Source organism: Cibotium barometz, chromosome 44, assembly GCF_041138505.1.
Source record: "Cibotium barometz isolate CiBa-2024 chromosome 44, ASM4113850v1, whole genome shotgun sequence".
Classification (NCBI taxonomy): domain Eukaryota; kingdom Viridiplantae; phylum Streptophyta; class Polypodiopsida; order Cyatheales; family Cibotiaceae; genus Cibotium; species Cibotium barometz.
In genome coordinates, this window is record NC_141089.1 from 10610812 (window position 1) to 10630635 (window position 19824).

Genomic DNA, 19824 nt, shown 5'->3' on the forward strand with positions numbered 1-19824 from the left:
CATCACGTGCCAATCCTTGAACCGAGCAAAAGCCTGGTCCTTCTGTGAAAGAAAGTAGACCCACGTGAATCTGGTACAATCATCAACAAGCACCATGAAGTAGAGAGATCCTCCCAAGGATGGTATCTGCTGTGGTCCACACAAATCAGTGTGAATCAACTCCAAAGGTTTCGAAGCCCGCCTGGAAGCCTGCTTCAGAAAGGATTCCCTGTGCTGCTTACCACGTATGCAAGAACTGCAGCGTCCTTGCCTACTACCAACATCTGGCAAGCCAACCACCATCTGGTCCCGGAAGGCGCGCCGCAAAGCATCCACATTTAAGTGGCCAAAACGAAAGTGCCACAAGTCTCCGACCTGAGAGCCTGTCAGTGAGGAGAGTGCAGAGAGTTTGTAGATACCGTTCTCCACACCGCCTTCCCAAACAACTTTGCCTGTCTCACGGTCCCTTAGAGCAACTGAATGCTCCTCAAATTCCACCCGAAAGCCAGTCTTGCACACCTCATGCACTGACAAAAGATGAAAGCCCAGAGCAGGGACATAAAGAACACGGGAAGCATGCTTGCCCCCCTTGCCATCGGGAATGATCTCCATCCGGCCCTCACTATGAATCGGAATAGTGGAGTTATCACCAATAAAGATACGACCTGACTGCCGCTTCAGATCTAGGAAGAAGTCACGGGATGGAGTCATGTGCCTGGAAGCACCACTGTCGAGAATCCATTCCCGAGTATCCTTTGCGGTGAAGCCAACTCCCTCCTCGCTCGAAGACGATGAATCATCGGAGTCCACCATCTCCAAGTGCACAAATGCCGGAGTCTTCGCAGCTAAGCCTGAGGACTCAGCACTCTTCCCTGTCCGCTTAGGGCACTTCCTCCAGTAGTGGCCTTTCTCGCCACAATCATTACAAGATCTTTCGGCCTTCAGCTTCTCTCGTTCTGGATCAGGCTTCTTCTCGGAAGACTTATCTGGTGAAGCCTTCCCTTTGCCCTTGTTGGTATTACGGCCTTTCGACCGTTGGCCAGTTAAGGCCTCCGAACCTCCGCCGTGAGGAGGGTTCGTGAAACGTTCCTCCTGGTCCAAGACCATTGGCACAAGCTCCTCCCAAGTAATGGTGCTGAGCCTGCCACTCGTGATCAACGAGGAATAAAAAGCAGAATACTGACCAGGCAAGTGGGAAAGTAACGTAATGGCCATATCTTCGGACGATATCTCTTTCCCAGCTTGAAGGACTTCCTGCTGAAGGGCCTGCAGCTTGTTAATGTGTTCCCGCATCGTCGAAGACTTTGCAGGGTTCATAACCCGCATCTGCACTTCCAAGGATATCCGCTTCATGGGTGACACCCTGTTGTACAAAGAAGCCAAGTGCTCCCATATGCCTCTCGCCAGCGTCATGTGCTTCACATGGTTGATCACCTGTGGTGTGCAATTGAGGAATATAAACGACCGGACCCTGGCGTTGACACGGTCCCACATTTGTGCTTGTGCCTCTCGGTCCTTCCTCGCTGATAAAACCTCCCCTTCCTCAGCTTCCGGCCTTGGCACCCCTTTGATAATAAAATCAGCAAGATCATATGACTCCAAAACTGACTCCATCATGACCTTCCAGATGCCATAATTGGACCCGTCCAACTGCCGATCCACTGGGAACGTGGGGAGAGTCGGAATCTTCACGTGCTTCTCAGCCATCTCGAGTAAATCCGCCATCTCGGAGAGTAACCTGAAAGGGTGGGTGGGTTGGAAAAATCTGAAAATCAGAAAATATGCAAGTGGCTGTCCAGCCCCTCTGCCTGCCTTCCTCTTGCACCTTCACTTCCCGTTCAGCCCGAAACAGTCCACCGATCAGCAACCTGTTGCTCCCCCTCTTGCTCAGAAAAAACGCCCAAGATCTGTTAGAGCCTAGGGCTCTGATACCATGTCAGAATATGCAGCGGAAATGATATCCAAACTTGGGTAGACAAGAGCAAGTAGACTGCAGAAAATAATCAGCACAAGAAACACTGAGAGATGTGTGTAAACTCTTCTCTATACACAAGATCCCGGAGATAACTGAATGAGAAAGTGGAGGAGGATGGGGGGCAATATATACAAGCCCATGAGGGCAGTCGGCCTGCTCTAAAAGAGGCCCACGACTGGACAAAACCCACGACTGCTGAAAAACAGCAGTCGGCCAGCATCTGGTGCCCCACGTCTGCACAGAACAAGTCGGCCAGCACTCAGACAGCCCACGACTGCTCTACAGATGCAGTCGGCCAGCTTCAGAGTGCTCCTGGCATCACCTGGCAGCCCTCCAGCCACTAGAAAAAAATGGGAAAAATAGGGAAAAAATACGGGGAGTGTGGAAAAATGATATACGGGCGGGCACACCCACAACAGAGGCCCTGGTGTATACAAATAGACAGGAGATGACTTCTAACAGTCTCTTGGCCGGTCATCCCACGGACCCCTTGCTACCACTGCTCCCATTCACTGTCTCTTCTTGGCGACCCGCTTGTGTCTGGTGCCTCAGCCCTCCAGCACCGTCTCCCGTCAGTGCCTCTGTCACGAGTTGCACCGCTCACAGTGCCCGTTTGAGCGCTCGCCATCACCACTATCACACAGTAGAGCAGCCGTTTACTTCCAACTTCTATGTGTGACACGTACTTGCAAGTGCAAAAGACAGGAGAGAGAGAAGAAGACAACCTTCATGTTGCTCATAGGCAACATGGCGAGTATGGTCAGTAACTCGGAGGCGTCATTCTACGTACAACGCGTGGCTCATCTCCATACATACTCGAGTAGAAGGAGGCGACCTACAATGACCAAAACAAAGGACATAAGAAGATAAGGTTCTCAAAAACCTGAGGTCAACAATTGGGAGCTTGTGTAAAGGGACCATTATTAGGGGGTTGTTCACATGGTGATCTTGGTGGGCTTTCTTTGAGCTATTCACATAACCTTCTTTCACTGGTTTTTGATCATCCTTCATCGTGGGTCCTATTCACATGTATTTTCTTGGGTCACCATCAACTTGGGCTCCATCAAGAGCATCGTAATCGACTATTCCTCCATGGATGGAAAGCTCATTGACGACATATTCATTGGCCTTCATCGTCATCATCCGTACTCGAGCTCCAACTGACCGTGCCGTGAAAACGACGCCGCAAAAAGGGCGACATCATTGGCATCGAGGGGGGAATCTGCCTCGAAATTTTATATGTTTAATTTTTATGTGTGCATCAAGGATTCTCTGCCGGGAATGTCCGGAAAATGCTACATGCGCGGAAGCCTTGTTGTACTGATCCACAACCCTAAGCTTGATTAAGAACAAGATGCTAAATAAACATGATTAAGACATAGGAGAGAGAAGAAGAGATAGTTGGTGTCGGGGTTTTCTTGTATTTATATGGTACAAAAGGGTGACTGTATGTCTGTACATGATCTAGGCCCTTGGTCTATCCCCAAAGGGGTGACCTCTGGCCCCTTATACTTACTAGACGCTGACTTCTAACTTCTGCAAGTTTTGAATGCCAAATGTGCTGAATTATGCTGAATGATTGATGCCAACGATTGGCTTATGCTTATATATATGTTGAGGTTGCTGGTTGGCCAGTTCTTGGACAAATAAATGCATAAAATATATATTAAATTGCTGCGTTGACTTCCTTGCTTGCCCACATTGTTGGCCATTCACACTGATGGTGCTGATTGGTTGTCTGGGTCCCTTGGATACCTTCTATTTTTGACTTTGACTCTCTTTGTCTGAACACCTTCCACTTTTGATCTCCACTTCCAAGTCTTGTTGAAGAAGTGAACATCTATTCCAGTGCTGTCCCCATGCCTGCTATCCCTTTCCCTTAACACAGCGGTAGGTCACCTGCCGGAATTGATCATGCCTATTGCTAGGCCGAATTGATATGAGAGCTAATGATGTACTGGTTTTGAGTACATACCCCAGCGAATGCTTTCCTCCAGCTTCGCCTATTTTGCAGATCACTCCATCTACTACCCTGACTGCATTCTTTTGATGGATTTGTGCACCTCCTTGGGACTTTGCTTAGTGGCTAAGCCTGAATGCTCTGATACCAATGTTGCATGCACGGAAGCCTTGCTGTACTGATCCACTGCCCTAAGCTTGATTAAGAACAAGATGCTAAATAAACATGATTAAGATAGAGGAGAGAGAAGAAGAGACAGATAGTTGGTGTTAGGGTTTTCTTGTATTTATATGGTACAAAAGTGACCGTATGTCTGTGCATGATCTAGGCCCTTGGTCTAACCCCAAAGGGGTGACCGATGGCCCCTTCTACATATCAGATGCTGACTTCTAACTTCTGCAAGTGAGGAATGCTGAATGTGCTGAATTATGCTGAATCAATGATGCCAATGAGTGGCTTATGCTTATATATATGCTGAGGTTGTTGGTCGGCCAGCTACTGCTGCTGTTAGCCAGTTCTTGGACAAATAAATGCATAAAATATATATTAAATTGCTGTGTTGACTTCCCTGCTTGCCCACACTGCTGGCCATTCACACTGATGCTGCTGATTGGCTGTCTGGGTCCCATGGATGACTGCCGACTATTGGCTTGGTGCCTTGGAAGGTTGCCGACTGAGTTCCCATGCCCTCCATACTGCTTATAAGTTATGCTTATGATGATATTGCTGATGATGATGGTGATGCTATTGCCGATGCTAAGCCTTAACTGATGTTCTAACTGCCATCCTAATCAGGAGTTATGCTGTTCATGCTGAAGATTAGCCATGGCATGGGCGTGCACGTGACACAAAATCTGAAAATAATTAGTGTGTGTTTTTCTCATATATATATGTAATGCTCCTTTATTGTGACTGAAACCAATGTAGGACATGGACCACTAACTCCAAGTGTAACCTTGGTCTGTGAGTCTCTGTTGGGGACAAGCTACATGAACCTCTGAGCCATGTATGGTAAGCTTCTGAGCCATGCTAGTGTTGAGCCTTTGAGCCTATTGAGGCCAAGCTCAACAGCCTCTGAGCCAAGCTTATCAGCCTCTGAGCCAAGTTACATGAGCCTTTGACCCTACAACTAGAACAAGCCAAGTTCTCACCAAAGTTGGAGTATGTGCATTTTTGCCTACTGAAAGTTCCTCATCACACTTCCACCTTTGCTCCGAAGGGGGGTTTGTTGGGTATTTGGAGCCTGATGGGTACTTGATTAGGTGGAGAGGAGGGAGGCTACATGGAAATCCATGAGGAATCTCAAAGCCTAATTCCCCCGGCCCCATCGCCAAGGACATCAATGGTCCTTAGGGAGGAAGCATGTTATGTCCATGACACGTGCACACTAGCGCCAGGTCAGGTTGGAGGTTGGACATGGGGTGCCTAGTGGGGAGATATCCTTAACGTGGGAAGATGGTTATAAGTGGAGGCATAGTTATAAGTAATCATAGGGTCAAAAGCTTATAAAAGCACCGAGGCTAATTATAAAGCCCAGTGGCCTATATAAGTGAAACCTAGGTACATAAGTTATGACGATCGTCTGGTATGAGATCCTTGAGCATGGCCCATTGGGGGTGTTCACCGCGAGACGACACTTGTAGGGGGTGGCGTGGTGGTATGGGACTCCGGGTCTTACTGCGGGGAGCTTCTCCAAGGATGTAGTTATGGCCTCTAGCTCGAGGGAGAGGGACTCTACGGTTGGGAGGTGAGCCTTAGGCCTCGCTTCTGTGTGGTTTCTTGTCAGATAGTTCCAAGTCGGATCTAGGGTGACCTTATAGGTATGACCCATCGCCTGGATAATTATCGACCTCGCAGGTACTTACAAAGAGCTTAAAAGAATGCAACCTTTGCTTTGATCCCAATTCAACAGAAAAACAATCTCCCCGTGGCCGACGTATTAGTCACGAAGAAGCCCAATCCCTAAGCATCAAGCTGTGAGATCTGGGAATAATATCGTATCGTGCCAAGAAGATCCGGACTGCCATCTACCCATGCAAATCATTCAGTGGTGGTCAGGATGCTACTTCTTCTTTGACCCCAATTCAACAGAAAAACAATCTCCCGGCGGCTGATGTATTAGCCACGGAGAAGCTCAATCCCTAAGCATCAAGCTGTGAGATTTGGGAATAATATCGTATCGCGCCAAGAAGATCCGGATTGCTATCTACCCATGCAAATCATTCAATGGTGGTCAGGATGCTACTTCCGCCAATCAAAAGGCACAGGCTACTTCTACGAAGCGCTTGATTTTGAAGGGCCCAAGCCACTTCCCCAATAGAAGGAGGCCTCACATGAACAAATTCTACATTGCATATACCTCTTTCATGCCACCTCGCATACCATACCTCCTCCATGGGCAATGAGGGCCTTCCTTCTTAGAGTAATGGTTATGAGGTAGATTTATATGGGAAAGGGAAAGGGAGGGTCTTACCACTTGCCTTATGGATTGGTCAAGGGCAGTGTCTACTCCATAATTACAACAAAAACTTTTGTGCATGTTGGTTACATGATACCCATTAGGGTTTGAAGGTACAAGCTTAATGAAAGTGAGTAAGTGGTTGAGGTAAATGCTCAAACCAATAAGGGACATCATTCTTGGCTCAAGAAGGAGAGGGCATGGCTGATAATGTTGCCTATGCCTCTTACAAAGACAATGCCAAGAGATGCTTAAAAACATGACAAACAACAAGGTAGAACACTTAGCGATGTTATGCTCAACCTTACAATATGCAGTGGAATAACATGCCTTAAGATTATCACCAACATGCCCCGCATCCGGTTGCGGATCGCGGTCTCGAATCTCTAGTCGTGTGGTGGTGGCCAACCAGGTGCTCATGGCCACCATGTGGTACATTGCTTCTTGCTAGGCATTTTCGTGGGCATGCCTCGGATAGGTGCAAAGGCTGATTCGTAAATTTCTTTGGGTAGGGACAGAGGACAAGGACAGGGACAGAGGGTCGGCCTACATGGGCCAAGGTGGCTTGGAGGGTTATTATTGAGCCTGATCATCATGGAGGATTGGGCATCATTGATCCAACTATCTAGAGCAGAGCCCTTTTGGGCAAGCTAGTTGTTCGAAGCGTTCAGCCAGGGGGTGAGCCCTGGCAGGCCTTCCTATGTGCTCAAATTTCGGCCTGCACCTCGTCTCTTACTGGACCTTGGACCCCCAATGTGAGATGGTGTTACAACCCTACAGATCTCCTAGACATAAAACATAAGTGATTAGAACAAACCCCCTAAGAGGGGTGCATGTTAGCTCACTTCCCAACCGTAGGTTCTATGCTTCGAACCACCCTCGAGCGAAGGGCCAAGGTCCGATTCCCACAGATCCATGCCAGTCTTCCCCATAGAGGCCTTTGGCATGTCAATCTATGCTGTGTCACATGCGCGGACGAGTCTTGGTCGAACTCTGACTAATAGTGAGGTGATGACAATAATAAACCATGTTTCACTGATATAGTGCCCACCATAGTTGCAAACAAATGCGTATGTAGGCTGAAGCAAATGTTGGAGGCAAACACGTTTGTTATACGCGTTTCATACTTGCCTTTTTTTTTTCATTTAAGAAATTGGGTTTTCCCCTTAACTTATAAGGAAGATATGGGTATAGAGAATAACCGTGTAGGATGCTTTGTTCGCAAAGGTTGGGATGGCAATGAGCATGATTGTGAGGCAAATGAGGATGAGGAGCATGCTTCATTGTCCTCTGGCTCTGATTTAAAGGAGGGAAACCAGGCTGATGAATGACTCATAAGTCCTTACTCTTGTGATTTATCTCAACCCTCTAGACTCTAGTTTTGAGTGCCCACTAGCATCTCTTATGATTTATTTTCTCTATGATTGTCTTGTGTAGCATTTGATCCGAAGTTCCAACTTCCAAGCGTTAAGATTTTCAACTTTGCATTTGCACTTCTATCATATGCATTATGAATGTTTCTTTTTTATCATGTATGAAAGTCTCAATATTGCAAGTTGTGGTATGTGACTCTTTGGTCTCTACAGTGTACATAGTTTGAATTTTTGAAGTATAGGTCTTTAACATTTGTTAGTGTCACGACTCACTTTTAATATTCATGTGACTCACTGTAGTATGAACGTTTTATGCATAAAACATAGGGTCGCGTATGAAACTTCACCAGGGATTGATTCACACTTTTTGCGACATATCATACTTAGTGTGACGAATGGCCGTATGCGCCGTATGTTTGCAACTATGGTGCCCACTGCTGCTATAAATAACCATCTTGTTATAAATAGCCAGTACATAAGGATTTTTAATAATAACCTTAGCTGCTTGTATTAGCTTGCTCTCTTCTAATCCTAGGGCCCTGTGACATGCGGGGACTGATCGATGTTAAGCAACCTTGGATTAGTGCTACACTTTACTTAAGAGATGATTAACTAAGATGGACACAAGAGAGATGAGTGCCAATGCAATGCAATGAAGCTATATTAGATAATGAATGCGGTTACAATGAGATCCAAATGGATCTATGCTGTCCTAGATGATGTCTACCCCTGGAAGAGAGGGAAACATGCTGAAGGATGATGAAGGATGGCTGTCCCGACTCCAATGCTGAGTTCCACCACTTGTATGCTGGTATCCTTCTATGTAGGAGTTGGGAAGATGGCTGAATATGCTGATTAACTGCAGACCCCAAGGCTTCTGGGAAGAGAAACGATGAAGAGCAATATGCTGAGAATGGGCATGAATGCTGGAATGATAAGGCACCTGCTTATATAGGTAGGAATGCTGGTGGTTGGCCAGCATAACTGCTGTTGGCCAGTCGAAATGTCCACGACTGCTGAATAAGCCTTTTTCTGCTGGTCGGCTGCCCCATAAATGAGCCTAAAAATTGCATAAAATAAACTAGATGCTGTGGATGATGTGTACACTGCTGCAGGTGCCTTGCCAGCCCCATACATTGATGTACAAGCTGAACTAAATGCTTTTAATGCTTGGAAAATGCCTGATAAATCATACATAAATATCCGATAAATATTTGATGATGATTCTGATGCTAGGAATGATGCCATGTCAGTGTACACTTGACGGGTGTGCACGTGACATTCCCCTCTGCTAAACTTGTTGCTAGGTGGTAGCCTGGCAAACCTTTTGACTCCCTGCCGACCTTCCTGCTCTGCGACTCCTGCCCCTTTGACTTCTTCTGCCGAGACTGATGTCAATGCTGGAGTGAGATCCTTTTGAGCCAAAGACTACTGAACTGCGGGAACTTCATGGCACAAGGCTGCTAAACCTGCAACCTGCAAATCTATCTGGAATACTTGAGTCACCCCTGACTTGCCTGTGGAGTCCTTTCACACACCATCTCCGTCGTTCCTGAAGCTCTGAACCTCCTGAGGCGAATGTTGGAGCAAACTTCCCTCTTCTTCTGTGGAAGAACTCCCTGCTGCCAATTGAAGTCCAAAACTCCATTCACTCCTTTGATGATGGATTCTTCCCCAGAGAACTCATGGGTGAAACCTGTAAGCCTTGCAGAATGCATGATGCAAGGGATGACTGCTAGGATGACTAAAATACTGATGCAAGCCTATATGCTGTGCAAAATGCAGATTGATGGCTTACTGATGCATGCCTAAGGGAAGAACCCTAGGGATGGCTTTAGAATCTTGAGAACTGGATTTAGCTGTGGGGAAACGTGAAACATGATGACTGAATGACTTTAGAGAATGAACATGCACTGATTGCTAAGGCTGCCTACCCTATGCTCTGATACCAATGTGACATGCGGGGACTGATCGATGTTAAGCAACCTTGGATTAGTGCTACACTTTACTTAAGAGATGATTAACTGAGATGGACACGAGAGATGAGTGTCAATGCAATGCAATGCAGCTATATTAGATAATGAATGCGGTTACAATGAGATCCAAATGGATCTATGCTGTCCTAGATGATGTCTACCCCTGGAAGAGAGGGAAACATGCTGAAGGATGATGAAGGATGGCTGTCCTGACTCCGATGCTGAGTTCCACCACTTGTATGCTGGTATCCCTCTATGTAGGAGTTGGGAAGATGGCTGAATATGCTGATTACTGATGTAGATGCTGAACTGCAGACCCCAAGGCTTCTGGGAAGAGAAACGATGAAGAGCAATATGCTGAGAATGGGCCTGAATGCTGGAATGATAAGGCGCCTGCTTATATAGGTAGGAATGCTGCTGGTCGGCCAGTCCAAAATGTCCACGACTGCTGAATAAGCCTTTTCCTGCTGGTCGGCTGCCCCATAAATGAGCCTAAAAATTGCATATAATAAACTAGATGCTGTGGATGATGTGTACACTGCTGCAGGTGCCTTGCCAGCCCCATACATTGATGTACAAACTGAACTAAATGCTTTTAATGCCTGGAAAATGCCTGATAAATCATACATAAATATCCGATAAATATTTGATGATGATTCTGATGCTGGGAATGATGCCATGTCAGTGTACACCTGACGGGTGTGCACGTGACAGGCCCCCCCCTTAACCATGTCGGATTAGGCCACTAATCCCGAGGATTAGCACTAGGTACGTAACATACTTCCCCTCCTCAGATGTTTCCACTCTTGGAAACAAAATCTGTCTAAGAAAGAAAACTAGGAAACCTATGCTATAAACTAGTAATTGCCTCCCAAGTTGAGTCCTCCTCTATCCTATCTTTCCACTTAATTTTATATTTAGGGGTGAAGTCATTTCGAAGTTGCCTTTCCATGAAATCAATCACCGTTTCCGGTTCATGCGGAGCATTAGACAAGTCCTCAACCTCAACAATCTCCTGGGGAGTTCAGCCCCCTAGCATATCTTTTAGTCTACTGACATAAAAGATTGGATAAACTGAGGAAATTCTAGTTTATAGGCTACCTCCTTGACCTTTTTAAGGATTCGGAAAGGTCCACAGTACCTAGGGGATATATAAAGAAAAAAAACTTCCCTCTTTGAGAACCATAGACCTATCAGATATCTGACAACACTAATCATAAATGACTTTTGAAAGTGTTCCTATCAAGACCGTGTCCAAACCAAAAACCCATGATACGACTCTCCTTCTCTGTACCATATCCTCTGCCAAATGCACAATTGTGGAATTGTCTATACAACAGGTCAATTCTTTATAGGGCTATTTGCACCTAGAACTACATCTTCAAGTTCTAATTCTCAAGGGAAACTTGGGTTGACACCCATATCTTGACCAATCAAATGATCTCTCGGTGCTGAACATGTGCAATGTTCCACTAGAATGGATTTATCCTCTTTGCTGTGTGACAGATTGAGAATAATTATCATGAGTAGGAACCTATCTCTATTAGACTGTGATAGCCTAAAGTATCGAGAAACTTTAAGTCCCAACTCAGCCTACTGTGACAAGGTAATCAGGATGCAAGCAAAATCTGCAGTTTCAAGATGTACCCAAGCCTCATGTGATGTGTCACACCCATAAATGTGATGGATGTATGAGTAACTTAACCCCAAGGCTATGATAACAAGGGCCTTCTTGTCTTTGACCATCCAAGCAACTTCTCCTTCCCGAGTTGTTGTCTTCTTCTCTTTTCCATTTGCCAAATTTCATATCCCTTTTCATAAGGATGAATTTGATCTTTGTCTACCAGGAAGCCTTCTCCTTAAATTTATTTATTTTAGACTTCATACTTAAATGGGGATTACAAAAGGTTCTTAGCTCTGAGATGCGAAAGCTCATTCCCAGGGCTGATCCTGGAAGGGCAACAGATAAAGTACCAGTTTTGAACCAGATATAGGAGCCGGTGCAGCTTGTATGGAAAGTGAATACCTCATGGAGGACTTAGGAGGCTGTTGGCTAGTACATTGATAAGATATGGTTCTGTCGGTGCAGCAACCTCATCATACCAGCTGTTCTGGGGCATACACCCAGAACGCTGTCTCTGTCGAGGCTGAGTATGTGGATATGCCTCTCGCTGCATCCTGTAAAGTCTGTGTCAGTATATGGGTCAGCTCCTCCAAAGGTCTCCTTGGCTCCTCTGTGTACAGACGTCTATAAATCCCATCTTTGTAGACAGCATCAATCTCTGAAGTAAAAGTATATCGAGTGTGATCTGCCCCTCGTGTCCTCTAAGCTGTGGTAAAGTGAAAAGAGATGGTCAATGTCAACAATGCATGATCCACTACTACCCCAATGGGCCGAGATCAAACTGTGAAGTCCTCAATGCATGAAACAAAGCTCGGCATAGCCATAACATAATCCACTGTGCTAGCACCATGTCTATGTGGAAAGCAAGTAAATCCAGCTGTTGACAGAAACCTCTGCAAGCCATTAAGTATGGCCAACCCATGTGCAGTCCCCATATCTACCAAATATCTCCCATACTCTGTGCACTCCACATCCTGTGAGCGTCTGTCTAATCCCATATCCAGAGTGTCCAGTTCTCTCAGCATCTCCTCTGAGGTATCATGAAAGGCTGTCTGGCGGTTGCCCATCCGGGCATTAAAGTCCCCTAACAGGATGATGTCTCCATCCCTAGAGAACTCCCATATGTCATCATCTAGCATAGAGAAAGGAGACTGTCCTCTAGGTGCTGCATATGTCGATGTACTAGGAGCAAAATAGCATATGGCAATATACAGGAATCTACCTGTGTCGGCCCTCAGTCTCACCCACATATATCTGGCCTGATCATCTCTCCGAACGATGTGTAGAAGCGGTTGCAGCTCCTCCCTGAAAAGAACTACTAGCCCCCCCTGATCCTCTACTACTGTGTACCGATCTCGTCCCTACTCTGCAAGCTGTCTCCCATCTGTATCCTATCACCTGTGGCATCATCTGACCAGGGGCCTGGTGAGTCTCCGAGTAGAAGACTATATCTCTATCTCTAAAGCTGTCCTCAAAGGCACCTACATCAAGTCTGAGGGATCCAATTCCAGGCTGCCAGCTTTAATTTGGTCCCATAGGTCTCGCACCGTCATGTAGAGCGTCGTTCCACGATGAGCACCCTTCCTTCTCTATAAAATGCTATCTTTCCCTTTTCTCTTGCCGCCCTAATCTCTCGCATGACTTCCTTCATATGTGCAAGCGGTGAAAGAGTAAGATCGTCACCAAGAAAAATGCCTGTATTCTTTAAAGTGGGTTGCCTCTTCAAGAACTCCTTCTTCGCCTCAATAGAGGGGAAGCGAAGTATGAGAGCTCTTTCCTTTGATGTTTCCCCGTTGCCTCCGCTTTTTTTGCCCACTCTCCAAGCTTTTGCGTGTGCCGGACTGTCAATCCCCATCAACACCATAAGCTCTTTCACCTCCTCTTCAAGTTTATCCCCGTCTTTAAGGCCGGTAATCCTCACATGCAAAGCACGTGTACGTCTTCGTTGTTCTTCTTCCAAAGTCATGTTAATGATTGTAGGTGTAAGGGTTGTTATCTCCTTACCTTTACCCTTCTTGGCGACCTCTATCCACTTCTCCGCTTCATCCATCTTCCTTTGAGTCTTGGTGATGGCTTCCACCCATGAGGAAGTCTTTGCTTCGTGTTGCTTCTCTTCTTCCTTAATTGCCCATACTTGTTCCTTGATAACCTTGAGCTCTTCTATCATGGATGGCTGAATTTCACCTTCTTCAAGTCCACCATTTGCCTTAGCCTCTGCAAGCTCCCTCTGAAGAGAGAGAGAGAGGGAGAGAGAGAGAGAGAGAGAGAGAGAGAGAGGCCTAGAGCCTAGAGACTTGGAAGTTGGAAGACTCAAGACTCAAGAGGCTTGAGAGAGAGAGAGAGAGAGAGAGAGAGAGAGTCTAGATAGTAGGGCGGCGGCCCGCGGGCCTTGTGTGAGAGACTTGGAACTTGGAAGTTGGAAGCTAGAAGAAGCTTGAAAGCTTGAGAGTTGTGTGTGCTTGTAGCCTTGTAGAGGCTTGTTCTTATATAGATAGGCAAGAGAGAGAGGCAAGCCTCAAGGGCAAGAGAGAGAGAGAGAGGGCCAAGCCTCAAAGGCTCAAGGGCCAAGGCCCAAGCAAGCAGTGGCTGGAAACGGCTGGAAACGGGACTGCAACGGCTATAAACGGCGGGCGCAACGACTGAAAAAACACGCAAACGGCTCCCTGCCGTCCCCTCGTAGAACCGTCCCCCACTGGCGTCCCTATTCCTGAGCCGTCCCCGTCGCTGTCCCCTATGAGAAACGCCTCTTAGGGGACGTCCGTCCGTCCCCTGCTATTCCCGTCGCCTGTCCGTCCCGTTTTGGCGTCCCTCCGTTCCAAGCAGTCGTCCCTTCCATCTCCTGTGACTATGATAAATACCATAAAATATGGAAAAAATACCAGATAAATCCTAGTAAATTCCCTAAGGTTTCTGGGATGTTCTAAATGATGCACAGGCATATGAATGCATATTATGCAGGATGCAGAGTGCTTTCTGATGCAAACTCTAAGGCTTCTACTGACTCTACATACATGAATGATTCTCTCCAAGTGGGTTAAGGGACTTGACTGACTGACTGAACTAAGGATGTACAATGGGGTCACGGTGTATGATAAATATCATCCTACTGGGTTCTAATAATGTACAAATGTTGCACTGCTGATGATGAGCCAGTTTGTCACCATGGTGATATGCACTCTGCACTGAGTGCAGAGTGCATGTGACATTCCCTCCTGCTTAGCTTGGCAGCAGGTTCATGGCTTCCAAGTAGTCCGCCAACAATTGGGGGTACTCTTGGAAGAACTCCTCGTCTAGCCATACGGCTTTGTGGGTACCTTGATCTCGGAATTTCATATATAGAATTGACGTATCCGTCGACCGGAGCCATGCTTCCATCAATGAAGAAGGATCTGCTTGGGCTCAATAACTTCTGCTTCGTCTACCACGTCTGGCTGGTGTTCATCTGAAACATCAAACACTTCTGGGCCAACATATGGTTTTAGCCAAGAAACATGGAAAACATCATGCATTGTCCAACTGGTAGGCAACTTTAACTTCATGGAGACATCACTTAACTTTTTGACTATTGGAAAAGGGCCAACACTACGGAATGTACGCAAATAGACCCAATCCCCTTCCTGGAAGTGGATATCTCGTCTAAACTTACTTGCCTGTTTGTGAACTGAATAATGGCCAGGCTCAAAATTGAGGGCCAAACTGGGTTGAGTACCAAACTCTACGGAATTGACATACTGATCTTCTGAGTCTTTTCTAGAGATGTTGAGAATGGTAGACTCTTGACTGATCTGGATGCTGGTCTTTCTACTAAGAACATCTGTTACTGGGTTATGCTGACTAGGGATGTACTTAATCATTCCTCCAACCTGGTGGAAGAGCTGACCCTGTGTAGTGTGCTGAGCACTTGGCATGCTCGGGAGCCACTTAAGTGCTTGGTGGTCTGTGGTGACTGTGAAAATGTGTCCATAAGGAACAGGTTCCAAATGTTTGAGAACTGATTGCTGACTGAAGATGATGAGACAGCGGTTATCGATGAGATAGAAGCTGTCTGAGCATAAATCAATGCTCCTTCTGCTGCTCCCTTGCACATAGCTCGTCGGGCATGGAGATGAGAAATCATAGGAACGCCAAGAATGCTCCCCGAATCATGACAGGCTCATGAAAACCTTTAGAGATAATAAAGGTGTCCTGCCCCCAATTGGGAATAGGTTCATGCTCACGAAACCACTGGATTCTTAAGATCATGTCACATCCCAAAAGAGGAGAGAATGAAATCTCGCTGGAATAAGGCCTTTTGAACTTGAAAAGAAAACTGCTGTGCCTGTTGAGATATGTTGGTGCGGAGACCAGGTGTAAACCCGTCTACCTCCAAATGATAGGGCACTAAGGTACAGCTCATGTTGGTAGCCAACTGGGGAGAGATGGCGTCCTCAGAACTACCCATGTCAAAAAGGATTATGAACTGTCGGCCCTTGGCAGAGCCATAAGCTCAGATCAGGCTTTTCTGTGTGGTTGTTGCCTCACCCTCCTGCTTAGCATCAAGTACCACGGATGGCATGGGATGCATAGAAGGTCAGATCTGAAGTGCATTGGTGGTAGCAAGCGTGTCTGGAGGAGCGGGAGATACTATGGCAACTGTGGCAGAAGGCTCTTTGGAGGCTTGCTCCGCTTGCCTTTTGGACAATCCTTCTTACCATGCCCTATGATGTAACAGAAAAAACATCTGTTTTTTGACTGATACTGTCTTTGCTCCTCTGGAGGAAGATAGCTTCCAGTGATGCCTGCTTGAGCCTTTTCCTCAGGGGTCTTCTTAGACTTGGATTCCTTACCCCCTGAACTAGAGCTAGGACTGGTGTCTGTCTTAGTGTCTTTAGAAGACGAATTACCCTTCCCCTGTTGGGGTTTGGTACTGGACTGTGATGACTGCTTGGGCTTGCCTCCGTTCATCTTCATTTCTTCATTCTGAGCGAGAGTCAGAGCCCGGTCATATGTACTTGGTTCAAAGTTACGAATTGTGAACCGAATGTTAGAGTCCAATCTACGAATGAATTGCTCCATCTTGGCCTGCGCAGATAGCCCTAACTGTTGTGCTAAAGTAATAACCTTTCCGGAAAAGTGAAGCACTGGGGATCCGTTCTGTTTGAGTCCATAGAACTCATCTTTTAGACCGGTCATGTACTGGGGCGGGAGAAATCTGGTCTTCAGGTCATGGACAAAGATGTCCCAGTCAAAGGTTGTGACGCCTGTGGCCTGGTCTGTATGAATACTAGACCAATGCTGCCACCAAGTGATTGCCTCACCAGTGAGATGGGGAGCCGCTAAGTAGACTTTATCTTGTGGGTCTGTGATCCTAGCTAATGGAAAATGAGCATTAAACTGATGAATAAATTTATTAACTGATGAATGATCACACTTACCATCATACTTACTGAAGTTTGGTTGACTGCGAACGACGGTGGTGGATGCTGTTGGGACTGCGGGCTGGTGACACCTATGATTGGGGAGACTGAGGAGAGCTGCTGATACCTTTTCCCGTTGGTACTGGAGTAACATACGTTCTCGATCAAGCTCACGTTGGTGTTCCCGAGCGGCGAGTTTAGCCTGACGCCGGTCTTCGTCGATCCTGCGTTGGGCTTCCTCATAGTCCCGTCTTTATGCTTTTTCTTCTTTCCTTCGGGCCTCATCCTCTCTCCTTTGTTGTTCCATCTGAAAGAAGAGGGAGATGTAGTCGGGTGCTGCTGGAGGCGGAGAAGGACGTGCTGCTGCTGCCTCCAAGAGTTGGAGACGCTCCATGAGCAGCTGATTCTGAGCTCTCAGAAGAGCTATGGTGTCTGCTGTAGGCAGAAGAACATGGTCTCCTTCAGGGGAGACGTCTTCCAGCTGATGAGTACTGTCTTCTGTAGACATGATGCTGAAGTTGGTGGTGGTGCCGGAAAGCAATCTAACCATCCAAGGATGCTCCCACGCTAGGATATGGTGTGTGGACAATCTGAATCGGATACCAATGTGATATGCAGCGGAAGTCTTTGTATTGGAGGATCCTGTCACACAAATGCTCACACCATCTTCTGTATCCTGAGTTTCGTGAGTTTAGCAATCCACTTTAATACTTCAAACTTTAGAGAGATGAGAGAGAGATATATGAGAACTGTACACCAGATTGGGAAGGGCCCCCTATCCCGATAACAAGATAGTATTAGCTTTATTACTTTAGAGAGAATGACTGTGGACTGTAGATAAGCCAAACGCAAGATCTCGGAGGATCGGAAGCTTGGCTGAACTGTATACGGTTGTAGAAACACCTCAATGAACCATGGTTGATATATACGTACGTACGGATCTGATCCGTACCGTACGGCCGTACTGTACGGATCCGTACACGTACGGATAGCCGCCCCTTGCAGCCACCCTCTGACACCCCCCTCATTTGCCTCTTTTCAGATAGGCCAATTTTCCTCCATTTCCCTCTTGCTAGGAGGCAGTGTCCTTAACTCTTCTCCCCCCCCCCCGGTGTGAAGAGACTTCCAGTAGCCCCTCCCAGCCCTCTCCACGTTTTTACCCTTAAGGACATCTCACAATCCCTCCCCTCCCCATTTGCGTAGACTTTAATAGATCCGACTGAAGCGTTTCGATCGCAGCAGTGAGCTCTACAAGGCAACGCCTAAGATGGCCTCTTCTCAGAGACGTCAAAATATTGCCTCAAGAGGAGCGCGCAATAACGAGATGAGGGAAGATGCTCCCATGCGGCTCCAGCCCTCCCTTTTCAAGTTCCTCAAGGAAATGGTGGCCAGGTTAGCTTGGTTAATTTTTAAAAGAAGAGAATTTCCTTAAATTAGTGTGTACGTGTGGGTTTTTTAATGCTGAAAATCGCCGAGCGTGTATGAATGGGCGCCCGCCTGGCGGCTGCCTTTGGGTACATACTAGGCCTTTCAAGTTTAATTATTAGACTCCAGAGAGCGTGCGTTACAGAGAGGCGAGAGCAGGAAGATTTCGAAAAAGCCCAGGCGACCACAGCGTTGGAAATTTGCCGCCAGGCGTGCGTGTAGGTAAACTGAGCATCTTCCTCTCTCTCTCTTTCTCTCCCTCTTGAGTCTTGAGTCTTATCTCTTTCTCTTGCATATGTGCTGCGCACTTGGCAGGTGCAGACAAAAGTCTCAAGAGCCATCTGCCTAAGCCAACTAACCCGTATTGGCAAGAGCACACCAATGTGATCCGCATTGTCAACACGCCAGGGCAAGCTGGATCTGGCACACGACGATGGCAATGCAAGTATTGCAACTTTCAGCTCACCAGTACCATTTCTCGCGTCGTTATGCACTTGACAGGCATTGGCACAACCAATAACTGTGCAGGGTGCAAGGCAGTACCAAAGGACATTAGGGATAAGTTGATTGCTGAGAATTTTCCAGCAATGGGTGCAGGGAAAAAGGTGAAAGGTAGTCAAGAGACACAGGATGCTCTCCATGATGCACTCTTGGGAGACTTGGGTGGTTCTTCACAGGTTCAGGAGGAGCAGCCCACTGGTAGTAGGAAGAGGGCTCGTACCATGCATGAGCAGCAGGACTATGTGGAGGATGATGGAGAGATGCATGCACCAAGGCAGACTACCTTGCCTTCTCGAGTTGCCTCTCTTTCTTGGGTGAAGGAGCGCCAGAAAGTGGCTGAGATGGAGATTGCTCGCACTCTCATTGAGTGCAACATCTCCTTTCATGTCTTGAGGACTGAGCAGTGGCAGAGGATGGTCAGAGCCATAGCCCAGGTTGGACACACAGAGGATTGGTCGGGGTTGGAATACAATAAGATGCGGACCACTACGCTTGAGGAGCAGAAAGCATTGATAGATAAGGCATTGGTACCAGTGAAGGCAGGTTGGGGGCAGTTTGGGTGCACCATCATTTCAGATGGCTGGAGTGACATTCGTAGGCGACACATCATTAATATTCTTGTGTCGTCTTGCCTTGGCACGTACTTCTTGCGTGCTGTTGATGCAGGAAAGGCTGGAGAGCGGATTACAGGTGAGTTTATCTATGAGCACATCCGGCAGGCTATACTTGAGGTTGGCCCAGAGAATGTGGTGCAGGTTATTACTGACAAGGCTATGGGTGAGATGATTGAGGCAGAGTTTAAGAACATTGTCTGGACTCCATGTGCAGCTCACTGTCTTGACTTGTTGATGGAGGACATTGGGAAGGTAACATGGGTGTTGCCTATTGTTTCCGATGCCACAAAAATGACTACTTTTTTCCGCAAAAAGCACAAGGCATTGGCTATCTTTAGGAGTCACAGTACACTTGACATGGTGCGGCCCTTGAAGACCAGATTTGCATATATGTATCTTGTGTTGCAGCGACTCTATGCAGTGAGGGATCCACTTCTACAGACAGTAGTGGACCCGAAGTGGAGAGAGATGCATCACGCACAGGAGGAGTCCACTAGATACATACAGCGGCGGGTGCTTGATGAGTCCTTTTGGTCGGAGGTG

The 19824-nt window shown here is 47.0% G+C and overlaps 2 protein-coding genes across 4 annotated transcripts in view; both read left to right on the plus strand.

Moving 5' to 3' along the window:
* The window catches only part of LOC147612949 (UDP-Glycosyltransferase superfamily protein), a 127145-nt gene that overhangs the window by 91224 nt on the left and 16097 nt on the right, over positions 1-19824 (plus strand). The gene's annotated exons all lie outside the window — the stretch shown is intronic.
* LOC147612950 (uncharacterized) lies at positions 7557-19778 on the plus strand. The gene is made up of 5 exons (XM_086782105.1): positions 7557-7623; positions 8611-8700; positions 10037-10126; positions 18434-19627; positions 19690-19778. The coding sequence occupies exons 1-5, from the start codon at positions 7557-7559 to the stop codon at positions 19776-19778; spliced, it is 1530 nt and encodes a 509-aa protein (XP_086638231.1).

What these genes read in the sequence shown, in the direction of transcription:
- LOC147612950 (XM_086782105.1), top strand. Translation starts at nt 7,557, where the DNA reads ATGGGTATAGAGAATAACCGTGTAGGATGCTTTGTTCGCAAAGGTTGG. An exon ending in GGATGGCAATGAGCATGATT is followed by an intron (nt 7,624 to 8,610) that starts GTGAGGCAAATG and finishes GATTAACTGCAG; the next exon opens with ACCCCAAGGCTTCTGGGAAG. An exon ending in GGCTATCTTTAGGAGTCACA is followed by an intron (nt 19,628 to 19,689) that starts GTACACTTGACA and finishes CTTGTGTTGCAG; the next exon opens with CGACTCTATGCAGTGAGGGA.